We start from the raw sequence: 15,559 nt of genomic DNA, 5'->3' as shown, positions 1-15,559 counted from the left end.
TACTGTTTGTTTTGTATTTTGCAGGTATCCCATCACTATCGGGAACACAACTTGTGTTTTTGAGAAGGAGAATGACCCGTCGCTGCTGCGCTCGCCCTCGGCAGGAAAACTCATCCAGTACACTGTAGAGGACGGTGGGCACGTGTTCTCTGGCCAGTGCTATACTGAGATGGAGGTGTGATATCCAAATGAAAGAGCGTTAACGGCAAATTCGCCCTAATTTCATGGACATGAATTTATAGATGTAAACTGCATTAACATGTGTTTTCCAGGTGATGAAGATGGTGATGACTCTGACCGCTTCAGAGTCTGGTTGTATTCATTATGTGAGAGGGCCGGGGCTGCACTAGAGCCTGGCTGCGTCATTGCCAAGCTCCAACTGGACGACCCCAGCAGAGTGCAGCAGGTATAGTGGCCCTCATTTATCAACGCGGTGTAGACCAAATAATGGGCGTACGGTGAGATCACCGCAATTTTCGGCATTTATCAATATATCCTGACGTGGGCTTTATCCTACGGTACGCTGAGATCTCACGTCTGGTCGGGACCAGTTGTTGACGTTGGCTGCACCCGTTTATTCCATCCTAGACCTGCGGAGCAGCATTGTTTGACTGTCTGAGAGGCATTGGACACCTAATCCACTCATAAATCTGTATATCTACACTAATAAAGAATCCCTGTGAAAATATAACATTTTATAAAGTAATTTAAACAAACTGCTTTAACAGTCATTCAGATAAGATTGTAGATCTGTCTGTATTGAAAATAGCAGATCTACAAGCTCACAAGCCAGCAACGCGTTGTGAGCTTGTAGATCTGCTATTTTCAAAATATACGGGCGCTTTCTGCGAGAGCACTCTTCTGCGCGAGCACCGGTCTAACAGGCGGCGCTGCTGTTATATTTTCATGGCCACCGGGAGATCATACATTTAACCCATGGTCCAACACACACCAGCCTTCATTCATTAATGTTCTCTCCAGGCTATCTCTCATTAATGCGGAGCGGGACGGGACTCGCCCGTCCGACGGTCCGAGTCTCACTGGGAAATGGGAATAGCCTACATGAGGGCTTTATTTTAGTGTAACTCGAACGCGCACTGCTCGGTATGGGTTAAATACATTAATCTACAAAAGTATTCCATTCATGCCGATGTGATTGGTATCATAATATGTCATTCATGTAGGCTACAAGCCTACGTGACAATACGCTACGGGCGTGTGTGTGTGTGTGTGTGTGTGTGTGTGTGAGAGAGAGAGAGAGAGAGCGAGCGAGAGAGGGGGGGGGGGGGGGGGGGGGCTGTTTCTTATTGGCTTTTCATGTCTTTGGTCGTATTCTGGTTCGTCTTCATGTCGTAAAATCGGGGCGTTTTGAGAATATTTATGGGGCGTGTTATTTAAATGACGCTCGTTTCAGCCGTGACATTTATCAACGCTGGGACCAAGTGTAAGCTCGGATCAGCTGTGTAGGATGCGTTGATAAATGTGACTTCGACGTAGGTGTACGCCGAATATATGGAAAAATATACGGCGGTTTATACGCTGCGTTGATAAATGAGGGCCATTATGTTTACTACGCCTGTTCTTGTGTCATTGCCGATCTACAAGCCTGTGAGCTTGTATGTTCACCTATTTTGGCATCCCCAGAATAGGGACGCTAGGGTTCATATGCTCCTCTAACTATGTGTTTTTGTCCCTAAGGCGGAATTGCACACAGGGGCCCTGCCCACTATCCAGGCTGTAGCATTGAGAGGGGGGAAGCTACACAGAGTGTTCCACAGTACACTGGACCACCTGATCCACATCATGAATGGCTACTGCCTGCCCGAACCGTTCTTCTGCATCAAGGTCCGAGTTCACACGTGCATAAGAAACAAACACCGGAATATAGGGTATCTTTATATGCCAATGACTTATTGCTGTACTTATCTGATCCTGTTTCTGCTGTCCCCCATGTACTCTCCATTCTTAAGGATTTTGGTAGCTTTTCTGGATACAAATTGAACTGCCAAAAAAGTGAATTTTACCCAGTTAATGATTTGGCTAAAAATATAACTCAGGCAGAGCTGCCATTTCATATTTCAAATTTGGGCTTTAAATATCTGGGTATACAGGTCACCAGCTTATTTTCCTCATTGTTTTCTGCTAACTTCGACCCTTTAATGGATCAGGTAAAATTAGATCTCCAGAGATGGGATAGCTTGCCTCTGTCTTTAGTGGGCAGAATTCAATCTGTTAAAATGACCATACTCCCGAAATTCTCTTACCTCTTTCAATGTATTCCGTTATTTTTGCCTAAATCTTTCTTCAAGTCCTTAAATCAAACAATTTCATCATTTATATGGGGAGGAAAACAACCTAGGATTAAAAACTCTGTTTTGCAAAGAGACCGTGATAATGGAGGTTTAGCTTTGCCTAACTTCACATATTATTATTGGGCAGCTAATGTACAGAAGATGGCCTATTGGCTCCACTCTCCTTTGACTGATTGGTGTGTGCTGGAGTCTAGATCTTGCCGCTCAACCTCGCTCCCAGTACTAATCCACTCTAAATTACCCCTGTCACCATCTAAATTTACCAGAAACCCAGTGGTTATTGCCACACTTAAGATTTGGTCACAATTACGCTCCCACTTTAAATTCAGAGAAAGTTCTATAAAATGCCCTATAACTTGTAATCACTTATTTGCCCCTTCTATCCTAGATGCTGACTTCATGCATTGGAAGAAACAAACACCTACCTAGCTAACAGTACAGTGGTTGATAAACATGCTGTTCTTTCTATCTCCCCAGCTTAGGGAGCGGGTGGAGAGGCTGATGAAGACCATGCGAGATCCCTCCTTGCCAGTGTTGGAGCTGCAGGACATCATGACCAGTGTGTCTGGTCGCATTCTCCCTGCTGTTGAGAAGGCTGTCAAGAAAGACATGACACAGTATGTCAGCAACATAACCTCAGTGCTGTGCCAGTTCCCAAGCCAGCACCCAGCAGGTAATGCACGAGCGCTCGTTTCTAAATGAGGCTGTATATTTATTCACATGATTCAGACAGGTTCTTTCTTACTTCAAATCAAGACAAATGGTTTAATTATGAACATGGAATGTTATCCCTCATTTCCAGATCGCCAACATCCTCGACAGCCATGCTGCTACTCTGAACAGGAAGTCAGAGAGAGAGAGAGGTCTTCTTCATGAACACTCGGAGCATTGTGCAGTTCAGAAGTGAGTATATCCTAGGATATACTAGCGCCTTTTCTGCCCGTCATCCTCCACCCTTCACATCATTTTGAAGCTTAGGCTACTTCGGCGACTAACCAAGGGGCAATTTGAAGACCTGTTGAGTGTTGTTCAAGTGTGTATTTGCACTTCGTGAAGAAAAAAAAGCTGACATGGCCAACGAGCTCAACTACATATTCTCCCACGCCCAAGTTCCCAAAAATAATCTCCTGGTCACTAGTTAGTGTACAAATTGAATGAACACTGGGGATTTGACTCTGTACGTTGTCCTCTTGCGTGTCTAGGACCAGCTGTGTGGGCGAGATCCCACCCTCGTCGATGACCATCCTGACCGAGCTCACCCAGCTCAGCAAGACGACCAACGCCCATTCAGCTGAATGAAAATGGTATGTGGCTACAGCACACATACAAAGATGCCCCATGTGAAACCGTTAAGTCACCACTTAATCATTAAGGGGTGACTTAGCAGGATGCATTAAGGTTTAATGCGTCCTGCAGCAGCTATATTAATTCATGACCAACTGAAAATAATTGATGCCCAAATTATTTTACACTCCCCCAGGTGCTGATAGCCTCCCACCTGCCCTCCTATGAGCTCAGGCACAACCAGGTGGCCTACACTTGACGGACAGCACTTCAAACTCAGGGTGGAGCGACAGCACCTGACAGTCCATGTCATAGGTATGGTATGAGCTCAATACCCCCCCCCCCCCACACACACACACACACACACACACACACACACACACACACACACACACACGCAAACACAAACACACGCAATGCATGCATGCTCCATCAGCTGTGTAGACTTTTTCAGACTGAGAGCAAATATGACAGTTTAGCCGGTGAATTTGAAAGACGCATGCATGAATGCTTCTTCTATCTAACCATTTGCAAAATGTGTCAGTTCAAGAACTGACATGTACCAGGTGCAGGTACTGAGGGTCCGTATTGCAGACCTGCCAGAAGCATCCAAGACGCCACTGTGGCCATCAAAGAGTTTTCATTTTCTATTGTCAGGCTGTGGCCATGGTTGGAGCCCATCTCTGCCACTTGTATGAAGAAGAACAAGAGAAGTTTCACTCGGTCATCACAGATGCAGAGTGAGGCATCAAGCTGGGCAAATTAGGGGTTTGTATTGTAGATGAAAACCACAGTTTGATATTCACTTGCTTATTTCATATATAGTATTTTAACATGGCTGCACTTTTGGAAATCACAAGCAGCAAGCTGTCTTTCTCAAATGTTAAAACAGGGCAACAGATATTTGGCCTATGTACATGGATTTCAGAACTTGCACTATTTAGTTTGTTTCAATGCCTGGGTAGAATGTGTTGCATGGTCAATTAATAAAAAAAGACTGTTTGAATACAACACTGATGATGTTTCCAAGTTTGTGCATCAGTAGATGTTTTTGTTTACTGTAAACTGAGAGTGGGAGTACCGATGACATTCAGGAACAGACTGGGTGATGACATCTGGAGAGATGGAGGACAGATGAAGGAGGAGCCAGGCCCGGAGACAACCCACAGTGCCTAGAGCCTCCTAGTGTCGCCAACACCTCCTGCTAATATGTCATCAGCCACCTTAACCCCCAATTAGCTCTGTCTCTAAACCTCCCCTCTAAGAGACCGTGGGGGCAGTAGCATGCCACTTGACACAGGCCGGGGTCTGATTAGCCTCGGTCGGGTCGCCTGGAGTGTTGCAAGACCCGAAACACCCAGTGAGTCCAGGAAAGAACACTGATGATGTGTCCACGTTTGTGCATCATAGATGTTTTTGTTTACTGAATGTGTGTCAATTGTCTATAAAAGCGCATTTGAACGGTCAACTGAGATAACTTAAAGGTTTATTAGAAGGGATAATTGAACCGGTCACTGAAATCACTTCACTGAAATCTGTCATGCACGTCCCAGCAGAGTGATTCAAATTCAACAGCTAAGAAGTATCACAGTAGCTCTCACTCTCGATAAAGCATATGTTGATTCCAAATATTAACACCTCAGTCTACAGTCTTTCTATGCTTATGTGTTCAATAATGCTTATTTGTCCTAGTGTCTATGCTGACCTGGTCTTGGCTAGACAGTCACACCTGTCACTCCCCTTCTCAGCTCATGTGTGATTAGAGCCTGACACTATAAAGAGGAGCTGTAGCCAGCTCTCGGCTATTCCCCCCCAGCACCCCAGCAGAGCACAAGAGTTTATTGGTTCCCTTGACTATTTGTACTTTCTTTATTTCAGTTACGATGGGCTGATTGTAAGTGTTTTTAATGTTTGGTATGATTTTCGTTATTGGTTACTTTGTACTTTGTGTTTTGGTAGTTCATGGGAGTCTGGTGAAAGGACACAATTGTAACTTTAGAAATATAAATAAAGATTCTTTATGTAACTGCTGTCCCTTCAGACAGTGTGAGGACGTAGTCTTCTACGTTTGCCACCTTCACCTTCTCGACGATGACAGGGAGTACTGCTTCTGCTTCAACAAAAGGACCCGCAGATTAACATGTATTTGTCCACAGACCCCCATCTGATAAGATTTGGTTTTAAATATACTTATTTTCAGGTTTGTGTGTGATTGTGTGCTAACAATGTGTGTTAACATAATTTATACACTAGTCTTGACTTTCTGTTCTGATTCAGATTACACAAACTAGGTATACCACCTGTTTGATGAATGTAACCGATATAGGGTGATGAGTTAAACAAAGGGGCTTTGAGAAATGTTCAGGATGATCTTATACAAGACCATAGATGTAATATAGTTGGATGATTACATTATATGATTAGATGGCGGACAAGTTTCAAATAACTTGATCATTGAGAGAGAAATCCTTTAAGGTGTGCATCTTTTTTGGAAGCATATATTCATTCTGTAGATTTATTATTCACTGTAACACCTAATACAAGGGCACAGAAATGTGGCAGTCATAGGGGTCTTAAACGTTTTCAGGCCAGGGACCCCCGTTGGGGGGTGGTACAGCATATATTGTATAATGCAGGGGTCTTCAACGTTTTCAGGCCAAGGACCCCCTAGCTGAGAGAGAGAGATGAAGCAGGGACCCCCTCTATATTGTATAGAATGGTGTTTCAGATATACTTTTGCTGCTCTTTTCTCCCTCACACCTATAACTCTTAGTGCGAGGCGTTGTGAGCTTGTAGATCGGCTATTTTTGGCTAAAGTTCTCAGAAAAGGGATGCTAGGGTTCAAGTGGTTAATATAAAAAAAGAAAAATCATATCACACAAATATTTGGCGGACCCCTGTATTAACTCTGAGGACCCCCTAGGGTTCCCGGACCCCCTGTTGAAGATCCCTGGTATAATGTATAACATTGTGTTTCATATGTATAGACATACGTACCATGTTGTGCATTCAAGCTATTGAAATAATAGATTAATATATTCATTCATATCCACTGCCATTAGTAAACATACTTTACTAACTGAGAAGAATGTAATACTTATACTATCAACAATCTACCACACTTTAAGTATATTTTGATGCCGATACTTTTGTACTTTTACTCAAGTACATTTTCATTACCAGACTTGTACTTGTAACAGAGTGTTTCTACAATTGCAGTATTGATATAATTGATTCATTGATATTCATTGTTAAATGAATATTACAATGTATGTCTATTATTATTATTATTATTATTATTGCTGTTATATATTTCGCTAACTTCTTCTCTTTAACTTTTAAATTAGTGAAATGACGTTTGCATTGAAAACAAATGTATCTATTTTTGGTTCGTGCGCATGTGCGTGCTTGTAATAGTGTGTGTGTGTGTGTGTGTGTGTGTGTGTGTGTGTGTGTGTGTGTGTGTGTGTGTGTGTGTGTGTGTGTGTGCGTGCGTGTGGGGAAGGGGGGCGGGGCTTGTGTCGTGTTTGTGTGTCCACGTCATAGAGTTGTTTGGGTGCGTGCGCATGTGCGTGCGTGTAACAGCGTGTGTGTGTGGGCGGGGGGGCTGTGCTTGCGTACACGCGAGAGGGCATTCCCGGGGATGCCCTCTCGCATGTACGCATGTCTGCTTGTCAGACCAATCACAGCCCTTGTTGTTTTGTCCCGCCCATTAAATCCACCGTTCCCGCAGTGATCGGCTCACTTCTCAAGGTTTACAGCGGATGCTAGGTCGCTCGATACTAGGTCTCTCCGGTCGATGATAGATTACTATTGGAAACTGTTCTACTTGATTTCGGTTCATATATCACTGATCTACTTTAATTTCGTCGTCATTTGTCTGAGGTGAGTAATATTACTTGATATGTACTTTTTTCCCGCCTTTATTACTTTATTTTTATTTTTTCCCGCCTTTTTTGGACTACATCAACGTTCAGATTTCAAACACAGTTTGTACCCCATGGCCACGGATGTTATAATTATGTACGGGCCCTCAGAAGTAGCCGTATATTCCGTATTGTTCAATAAAAACGCATCTTAATCCGATCGGTGGCCATTTGCTCATAGCTGGCACACTCTATCAGAGTGCAGTACACCTACCAACCGATGGGTAATGCAGTTGAAAGCATACAGCGGACATGCTGAGAAAATGGCCACCGATCGGATTAAAATGCTTTTTATTGAACAATACTGAAGAGACGGTTACTTCTGAGGGCTCGAACAGAATTGTCACATCCGTGGCCGTGAGGTGAGAACTTTATATTTGAAATTTGAACGTTTATGTACATGAACGGACTTAAATGAATTAAGTGCAAACGCCAGATTACGTTTGTTTCAGGCCCCAGGACTCTGTCTGGGTAATGGTTTGTTTTCTTAAACTTATGTCACAATCGACCTGTCCATAACAATGCATTATACAACGCAGAATGCAGCTTTTAATCAACATTGCATTTGTTATATCTTGTCTGTTAAAATTGAGCTTGTAGATCTGCTAAAACTAACTTTAAGCAGCCTCTGAAACTGGGTTAAAAACAACCTAGGCTAGCCAGTGCTAACGGCTATAAACGTATGCCTACAACTTCCGCATGGCAGTGACGTAAATGATTACATTATCAACAGTATTGCTATCATGTTTATTTATTTACCAGGGACACAGTGCACATTAATCAACATGTTGGTTTTCACATCCGTGTAATGAACCAGAGTTAGAAGCTAGCTTTCATCTGTAGTCCCTGAGCAGGCTGTTAAAAGTGGTGACATAACTATCCATACAAAAACGGTTGTATTAATACCATACAAGACCAGTAGACATAGTACAGGAGACGGAACAATTATATTTTATATGTTGGTGGACTTTACTGAGACAATGGCAAACAACGTGGCTTTGACTCTATAGTCTAGAGTAACATGAGTTTAACTCTAGAAGGAGATGCTGTTGTAATTTGACTGTTTTACTAGCAGTAAATAGACATTCATTTGACGCACTGTTTGGTTCAACAAGTGTTACTGGGTTGACTAATGTTAGAGGACGCCGTGGCTTTGCGGTTGTTTTCATTAACCTGGTTGCTTGTTTCTCTGAACCTGGCAACTGCCATGTCCGCTTGGTCGCGCTTCTTTTGGGGCTTGTTTTGGGGTTGAAAAGGACCGTAATGAGAGTAGACGGTACCACGGTCGGTCGTACCGTGTCGGTCGCGCATGCGCGCCACACTCAATTGTATATTAGGATCATCATATTTATGATTATGTGCCCACGTTTGCCTCTAAATTGTGGAGAAACTGTCGATGCGGAACCAAACTGTCAAGCAATTGTTTCCGCCCAGACACGTTTCACTGTCGCACATGTCGAAAATAGCAGATCTACAAGCTCACAACGCGTCGCGCTGCGACGCGTTGTGAGCTTGTAGATCGGCTATTTTCAAATAGACTATGTATAAAATAAGGCTAAAGTGGTTAAGGTATGTTTTATAATGTAATAATTTATATCTTAAAAGTAACTAGTAACTAAAGTTTTCAAATAATTGTAGTGGAGTAAAAGTACAATAAACCTCGCCTCCCTATTTTGGGCATGTTGTTATAGACCAAAAACAAACCTGATCTACAAGCTTGTTTGAGTACCTTGAAAAGCTTTATATCAATTCTACATTTACACTGATCAAATTAGTTTAACAAACTTTGCAGGTTTGTCCGACTTAATACATGATTAGATTTTATGCTGAACCGCCATGCTTATTATACGTCCTACATTTGAAGCAAATGGTGTCTCAAATGAAGGAATAGTAACCCCCCTTCCTCTCCAACCAGACATACAAGGAGCACCTGGAGGGCCAGAAGCACAAGAAGAAGGAAGCGGCTCTCAAGGTGTCTCAGAGCAGCAGTAGCAGCAGCAGCAGTGGAGGAACCAGCAGCTCTGCCCGCGGCATCCAGAACCAGCTCCGCTGTGAGCTGTGTGACGTCTCCTTCACCAGACCCAACGCTTACGCCGCTCATATCCGTGGGGCCAAGCATCAGAAGGTAATGTATTTATTTTATGCTACCATGTATTACCATCATGTGTCACTTGCTCGCATAGATCAGTTCTTTTTGACCAGCGACACCATTTTACCTATGGATTAGGCTTAACCACTTAAGCACTAATTTGTATTTTGGGATACAAGCTCACAGCTTGTCTTATGAAGTTTTATACATTGACGATTTTTCAAAATTTGAGAACTTTGATAAACATATTTTTTAAGTCTTTAAACCTTTGCCTATAATGGCATGCCCAAAATGGGTAAACCAGGATTAATGTGGTTAACTACATTAATCTACAATCTTTCAACGTGTCGCACTATGAGATTGTAGATATTTGTAAAGGGGTAAAAAAGGAGGGGGCCCATTATAGACCCCTGGCTGACACCGATAAACACATTATTTAGGAACATAATGGATTGTAAACGGTCACAAAAGATATTAACCCTCATTCAATATACACACGCCCACATACAGGCAGGCTTACTGGACGTTGTGTACTTGTCTCTATACTGTGTATATTTGGCACAGATGTATGCATATATGACCGGTACGCAAGTTCTATGCTTGGTTCAGGTGTTTGGAAGGACAAAAAAAACAGAACATATTTGCATATCTGGTTTAATAAAGACATAAGCCAATCCTTTTACAGCTTCATAAGTCATAAGGGGAACTTTAGCTTTGACGTGTTTTGGCAATTAAAGCAAAGATGTCAACATGTGTGTTCCCAAATATGAGATTTATGATATGAGAGCATTGGCCGTACTGACGCACGCTGGAATGATTACCAACGTTTGTCTGTGACTGTGTTGTGGTATAGGGGTCGGGCATAGCGACGTCATAGGGTCGAGACGCCGTTAAATCAGCCCACTTTCACCGCCATGTTGAGGGAGTAGATTGACAGCTGCCACAAGTGTAGAGTAGTGTGTAGTCCTGTGTTTGTTGTCCAGCAAGTAGACGGTGTACATTATTATCTATCTCTAACTTGTCTGTTGCTCTAATTTAGTAATGGTACGACAGTGCTGCATTATCGGATGCAATGCCAAGGTTTCAGACGTTAAATTAAAAAAGTTAAATTACACACATTTCTAACATGGAGGAAAAGCTGTTGGAGATCAGATGTCGAGATATCAAAGAAACGGCTTGGCATGGGTATCTTAAATACAATGAGATTGAGCTAACAGCTAAATTGTGTATCTCTGTGTCCAGTCTGAGAAACGTTGTCTAACGTGGGTGGCTCACGGTCACGGTGGCTGAGTAAACAGCCAGGGACTCTTGTCTGTCTGTCTGTCAGCAAGTGTTCAGACGTCGGAGATATCAAATAAATGTAGTATGGCTTGGGTGTCAGCTGACGAAATAACATAACCTTCAACAACATTCCCAAACACATATATAAGCTCAAACGAGCATGACAGCACACAATCAAACATGTAAACATCTGTTGGAGGCGAGGCGAGGCGAGCATCAGCGTTGCCATGTCGGCTTATTATAAGCGACTTTGGGCTTCTTTTTCTGTAAAGTTGCTTGTAAAATTAGTAGTTTTGTGTGGCTTATTTATGAAGTGTACTTGCTTATTTAGGCTTATTTAGGTACTTGCTTATTTAGGCTTTTTAAAAAATAAATAAAATAATGAAACCAGTGGTTCTCAAATCTTTTCATGAAAATGTTTTGTGCCAGGGAGCATTTGTGTTGTTAGAATGTTTTAAAAAATATTCCAAATATTCTTTATTTTATTGCAAGAGTTTTTTTTAATAACCTATGTACAAGCTCACGTGAGCTTGTAGATCGGCTATTTTCAAGTAGCCGATGTCACTAAGCCACTTCTTTTGGGCTTGTTTTCATAGACCTGGTTCCTTATTTCTCTCGCAAAATATGGCAACACTGATCGCAACAGGTCCGTTGTGCACTTTCTCAATGATCAACAATGAACAATATAAAATTAATAATAATACTTCGCTATAATAATATTATAAATATATATATAAATAATCAGTACTCAAGATGACTATATTTTATTTCGGTTACACAACTAAGCAACAAAACGTTGTTCTTTTCAGGTAAAATGAATGATTGTGACTGACTGGGCACTGTCATTACATCTGGTCTAGCCGTCTAGGGCACAGATGTAATGACTTTTTTCCAGGTAGCGTGCCTATGCGTCTGCATTCAGCTTCTCTCTGTATGGTAACTCTCTGTCACGCATTGCCAGGTCCATCTTCTGTCCTTTACCAATAAATTCGCTGTAGTTCAGGACACGTCGTGACTCGTGGGTAACTGTCAATGATGTTGATACGAGCTGTTGTTATGGAGCTCCCCTAATATGGCCACCGGAACTACTTCAGCCTAAGCTTGGCCACGCCTTTTGCCCGGTCCCTATTAAATCATGCTGCAGTGTTTTTAGATCTTACCACAATACTGATATTCAGCATGATGTACAATTTATTTTTTAAAGTTTCAATTGAAAAGAAAAGGGGCAATCCTTCTTGAAGGTAAAGCCTTTATTGAATAGCTATAAGTTCATTTTAGAAAAAAAAACATGTGTCCACCTACAGAACTCGGCCTTTATGAATTGAATACGCAGGACCACAATGGAAACAAGCCCTCAGGGATTTTTGTGTTATCCTTTTAGCATTATTGTGTAGGCCTTACTGTGCCTCTGTACTTTTTGCAAACTGCTGATAAAGAATTAAATCAATCAAAGCCACACAGCAATTTGCATGATGCTCAAGCAATGGCTGAACATGGCTTTGCTATCATGCTGCCTAGGATGGCAAATGAACAGTGATATGTTGGATGGATGGATAGGCTTTTATTTTAGTGGTGTTAGTTAACAAAATTCAGTGTCGTAAACATACATGTCGTTACAATACACAATGTCATTTAGAACATTGGTTCTCAAAGTGGGGTCCGGGGACCCCCAGGGGTCCTTGAGGGAGTTCCAGGGGGTCCCCAGCTAAATGATAGATTAGGCACCAAATGGACCCTTATGGGTCTGTAACTCTGAGAGTGTACAAATGGAACCAAATGGACCCTAACGGGTCCATTTGGTTCCATTTGTACACTCTCAGAGTTAAATTGACATAGATTTTACAATATAAATTGCGGTCCAAGTGATAGAAATGCCATTAAATGGGGGTCCGTAGCCCTAATGCATGTCAAACTGGGGGTCCTTGAAATTAAAATGGTTGAGAATCACTGCTAGAGCCGTAAAAAATCTTCTCTTATGGGGGTCCCTGGTATGTCTTTTGAAATGGGGGTCCGCGGGCTAATAAGTGTCAATTTGGGGGTCCTTGACACGAAAAAGTTTGAGAACCACTGATTTAGAAAAGGGTTTGGACAGCTGCTTTTTACAACAAACCCTCAAACGTGTTGCTCTGCTCCGTTCCCCAGGTGGTGAAGCTTCACACCAAGCTGGGGAAACCCATCCCTTCCACGGAGCCCAGCGTGGTCACCCAGACCTCCTCCTCCACCACGGCCGCCCCCAGTAAGACCCCCTCCTCTGGCCTGGGCAGCTCCAGCAGCACCTCTTCGTCCCTGTCCATGGGCACCTCCTCCTCCAATGCTTCTGCCTCCCACCCACAACTCCTCCTACCTGAAGCCGGTCAACATAGTGAGCGGTGGCGGGGGGGCGCTCGGCAACAGTCTGTCGTCTGCCAACTCCACCGCCCCCGTCAAGAAGGCCTCCGCCCCCAAGATCAACTCTGTCGGTCAGTAGGTCCCCTTTGAATTTTGACGTCTCCTGGCGGTATTTGACAATGACTTCATTCTTCACCTTGTTGCCATTATGCTCTGTACTGTGTTTTTGCTGTATTCCTGTTTGATTAGTATAGCTCTTTATTTAACCAGTTCAACCACATGAATCCTAGCGTCCCTATTCGGGGCTTGTCGTAATAGGCAAACATTCAGTGAAAACAAAAATCGTCTCACTACACGTCACGAGGCGTTGTGTGAGCTTGTAGATCGGCAGAGATTGATGAGTGATAGAAAAGGACGGGGCCAATTACAGACCCCTTCCACACCCATCTAAGTATATAGGGTTTAAGTCATTGAACCCCTATATGTACTTATCACACAATGAATAAAGAAAACGACTTCCATTTTCACTTTAAAAATGATAAAACATTTATTTATTTTTACAATTTACACCTATAATGACGTGCCCAAAATAGGGACACCAGGTGGTTCAAACACTCATCACTAATAAAGAGTGAAGCTGGTTTCACAGAGCGTGCTTTGCACTCAAAGGCTACATGCCAATGTCTGGATAAGTCTCTGCCAACTTGTGTAGTGATGGACGGCAACCAGGCGTGCGTTTCCAAACCTAACATTTCTTGAAGTTCTGTGCCTTGTAGAATAACAAGTGTATAACCTAGTTTATTACACGGCTTGGTTGAATGCTCAATTCTGATTGGTCAGTCATCGGTCATTATTTAAGCAATATTACACGAGAGGGTGTGCTTTACTGTCATTATTGGCACGCCAGTGATGCGGTCAGGAACGAGGCGAAGCCGAGTTCCGCCAGCATCACTGAAGTGCCAACAATGTAAGGTAAAGCACACCCTCGAGTGTAATATTGCGATTATACAACAGTTACCAACAAAACACATCCAAATGTATTCATATTGTGGGGCAATTAATAATAAAAATGTTTCGCTATTGTCTGTTTCCCTGTAAAGAGAAGAGTTTTTGACTGAGAGACATTAAATAGTCCCTGTAGCAGTGCTTTGAGTTTGAGGCACCGTCTCATCAACACAGCTGAGCTATCAATGCTTGCGCAGTGGAATGAATTCCAGTAGGCTATATGCTCCGTCGTACGACCGTGTCACGCGGCCAAAATAACTGATCTACAAGCTGACAACGCGTCGCGATGGCGACGCGTTGTGAACTTGTAGATCGGCTATTTTGGCCGCGTGACACGGTCGTACGACGGAGCATATAGCCTACTGGACTGTTAACGAAATGGGAGTCATTTTACTTTACACAGGAGGATATTTATAACCTTCTAACCATTGATCAACCGTAAATCCACCAAATTAACAACATAGTCCATTTTGCATAGCTGTTTGTTCTCCGGTGGCGGCGGTGGGTCAGGCTAGGATAAAGGATAAGGATAATTCCTTTTAACAGGTCGTTCATGAAAGTCCTTGCGGTCTTGTTTCCAATGAGAACCTGTGAGCAATTAGGGGTTAAGAGTCTTGCTCAGGGACAAATTTCATTTCATCGACACATATGCTGATCTGGCCTGGAATCGAACCTGGGACAACCAGGGCCTCTGGCTCCCTAGGCGGGTTCACTAACCATTCAGCTATGGCCGCCCCTGTCTGCTACTGTCTGTTTGTTTTCCTACCGTGGGACAGAGTGACTTCACAGCACAGCTGTGCCATATAATGGTCTAATCAGGTGCGGACTGGACTGCACTGCGGAGTGATTTATTAATGTGATTAGGCCCGTGCTATGATGCTGGTTTGAAGCACGGCTAGAAAGCTATTTCAACCAATCAGATTGCTTGGTCGGAACTACCTGTTGTATAATTCTGGATAATGACCGATGAGCTCAATAACGGACCGCTGTCTAATCAGAGACTCCTGCTCCACCTGCTCATATCAACCTGCGCTGCTTGATTTTATGCTTTATCCAACATGACAGCCATGTAAACAAACAACCAATGTCATTTACAACTAAACGTTGCTCTCAAGAATGTTTTTGAAAACATTTGAAGTGAGAAATAGACGATGCAATAACCGAAAAGTCATTCTATTTGATTCACTACACTTCCTTGTTTATCGTGGCGCAACAACGGGGGAATACCAAAACGCTCGCCCCAAAACATAGTCGCCCCGGGGCAAATCCGGCGGTATTACAGGCAAATCGGCAGTAAATAGAATGGGGGGCGAGTGTGTTTTGGGGCGAGTTTT

The 15,559-nt window shown here is 43.0% G+C and overlaps 1 protein-coding gene across 3 annotated transcripts; it reads left to right on the top strand.

Moving 5' to 3' along the window:
* Nucleotides 1-39: 39 nt before the first annotated feature.
* On the top strand, nucleotides 40-9,471 carry LOC311041349 (acetyl-CoA carboxylase 1-like). Of its 3 annotated transcripts, none has more exons than XM_084086261.1 (8): nucleotides 40-175; nucleotides 273-406; nucleotides 1,699-1,845; nucleotides 2,790-2,985; nucleotides 3,115-3,215; nucleotides 3,515-3,616; nucleotides 3,793-3,911; nucleotides 9,438-9,471. In XM_084086261.1, exons 3-5 carry the CDS (start codon nucleotides 1,804-1,806, stop codon nucleotides 3,186-3,188), a joined length of 312 nt encoding a protein of 103 aa, XP_083942387.1. In that variant the 5' UTR covers nucleotides 40-175; nucleotides 273-406; nucleotides 1,699-1,803; the 3' UTR covers nucleotides 3,189-3,215; nucleotides 3,515-3,616; nucleotides 3,793-3,911; nucleotides 9,438-9,471. The 3 variants fall into 3 exon arrangements, with proteins under 3 accessions (XP_083942387.1, XP_083942386.1, XP_083942385.1); XM_084086260.1 differs by lacking the exon at nucleotides 9,438-9,471 and adding an exon at nucleotides 4,254-4,571; XM_084086259.1 differs by lacking the exon at nucleotides 9,438-9,471 and adding an exon at nucleotides 4,141-4,571.
* Nucleotides 9,472-15,559: the final 6,088 nt, after the last annotated feature.

This window comes from Gymnoscopelus microlampas (assembly GCF_963454915.1).
Source record: "Gymnoscopelus microlampas genome assembly, contig: SCAFFOLD_85, whole genome shotgun sequence".
Lineage (NCBI taxonomy): Eukaryota > Metazoa > Chordata > Actinopteri > Myctophiformes > Myctophidae > Gymnoscopelus > Gymnoscopelus microlampas.
This window is presented reverse-complemented; position numbering and strand designations above follow the sequence as displayed.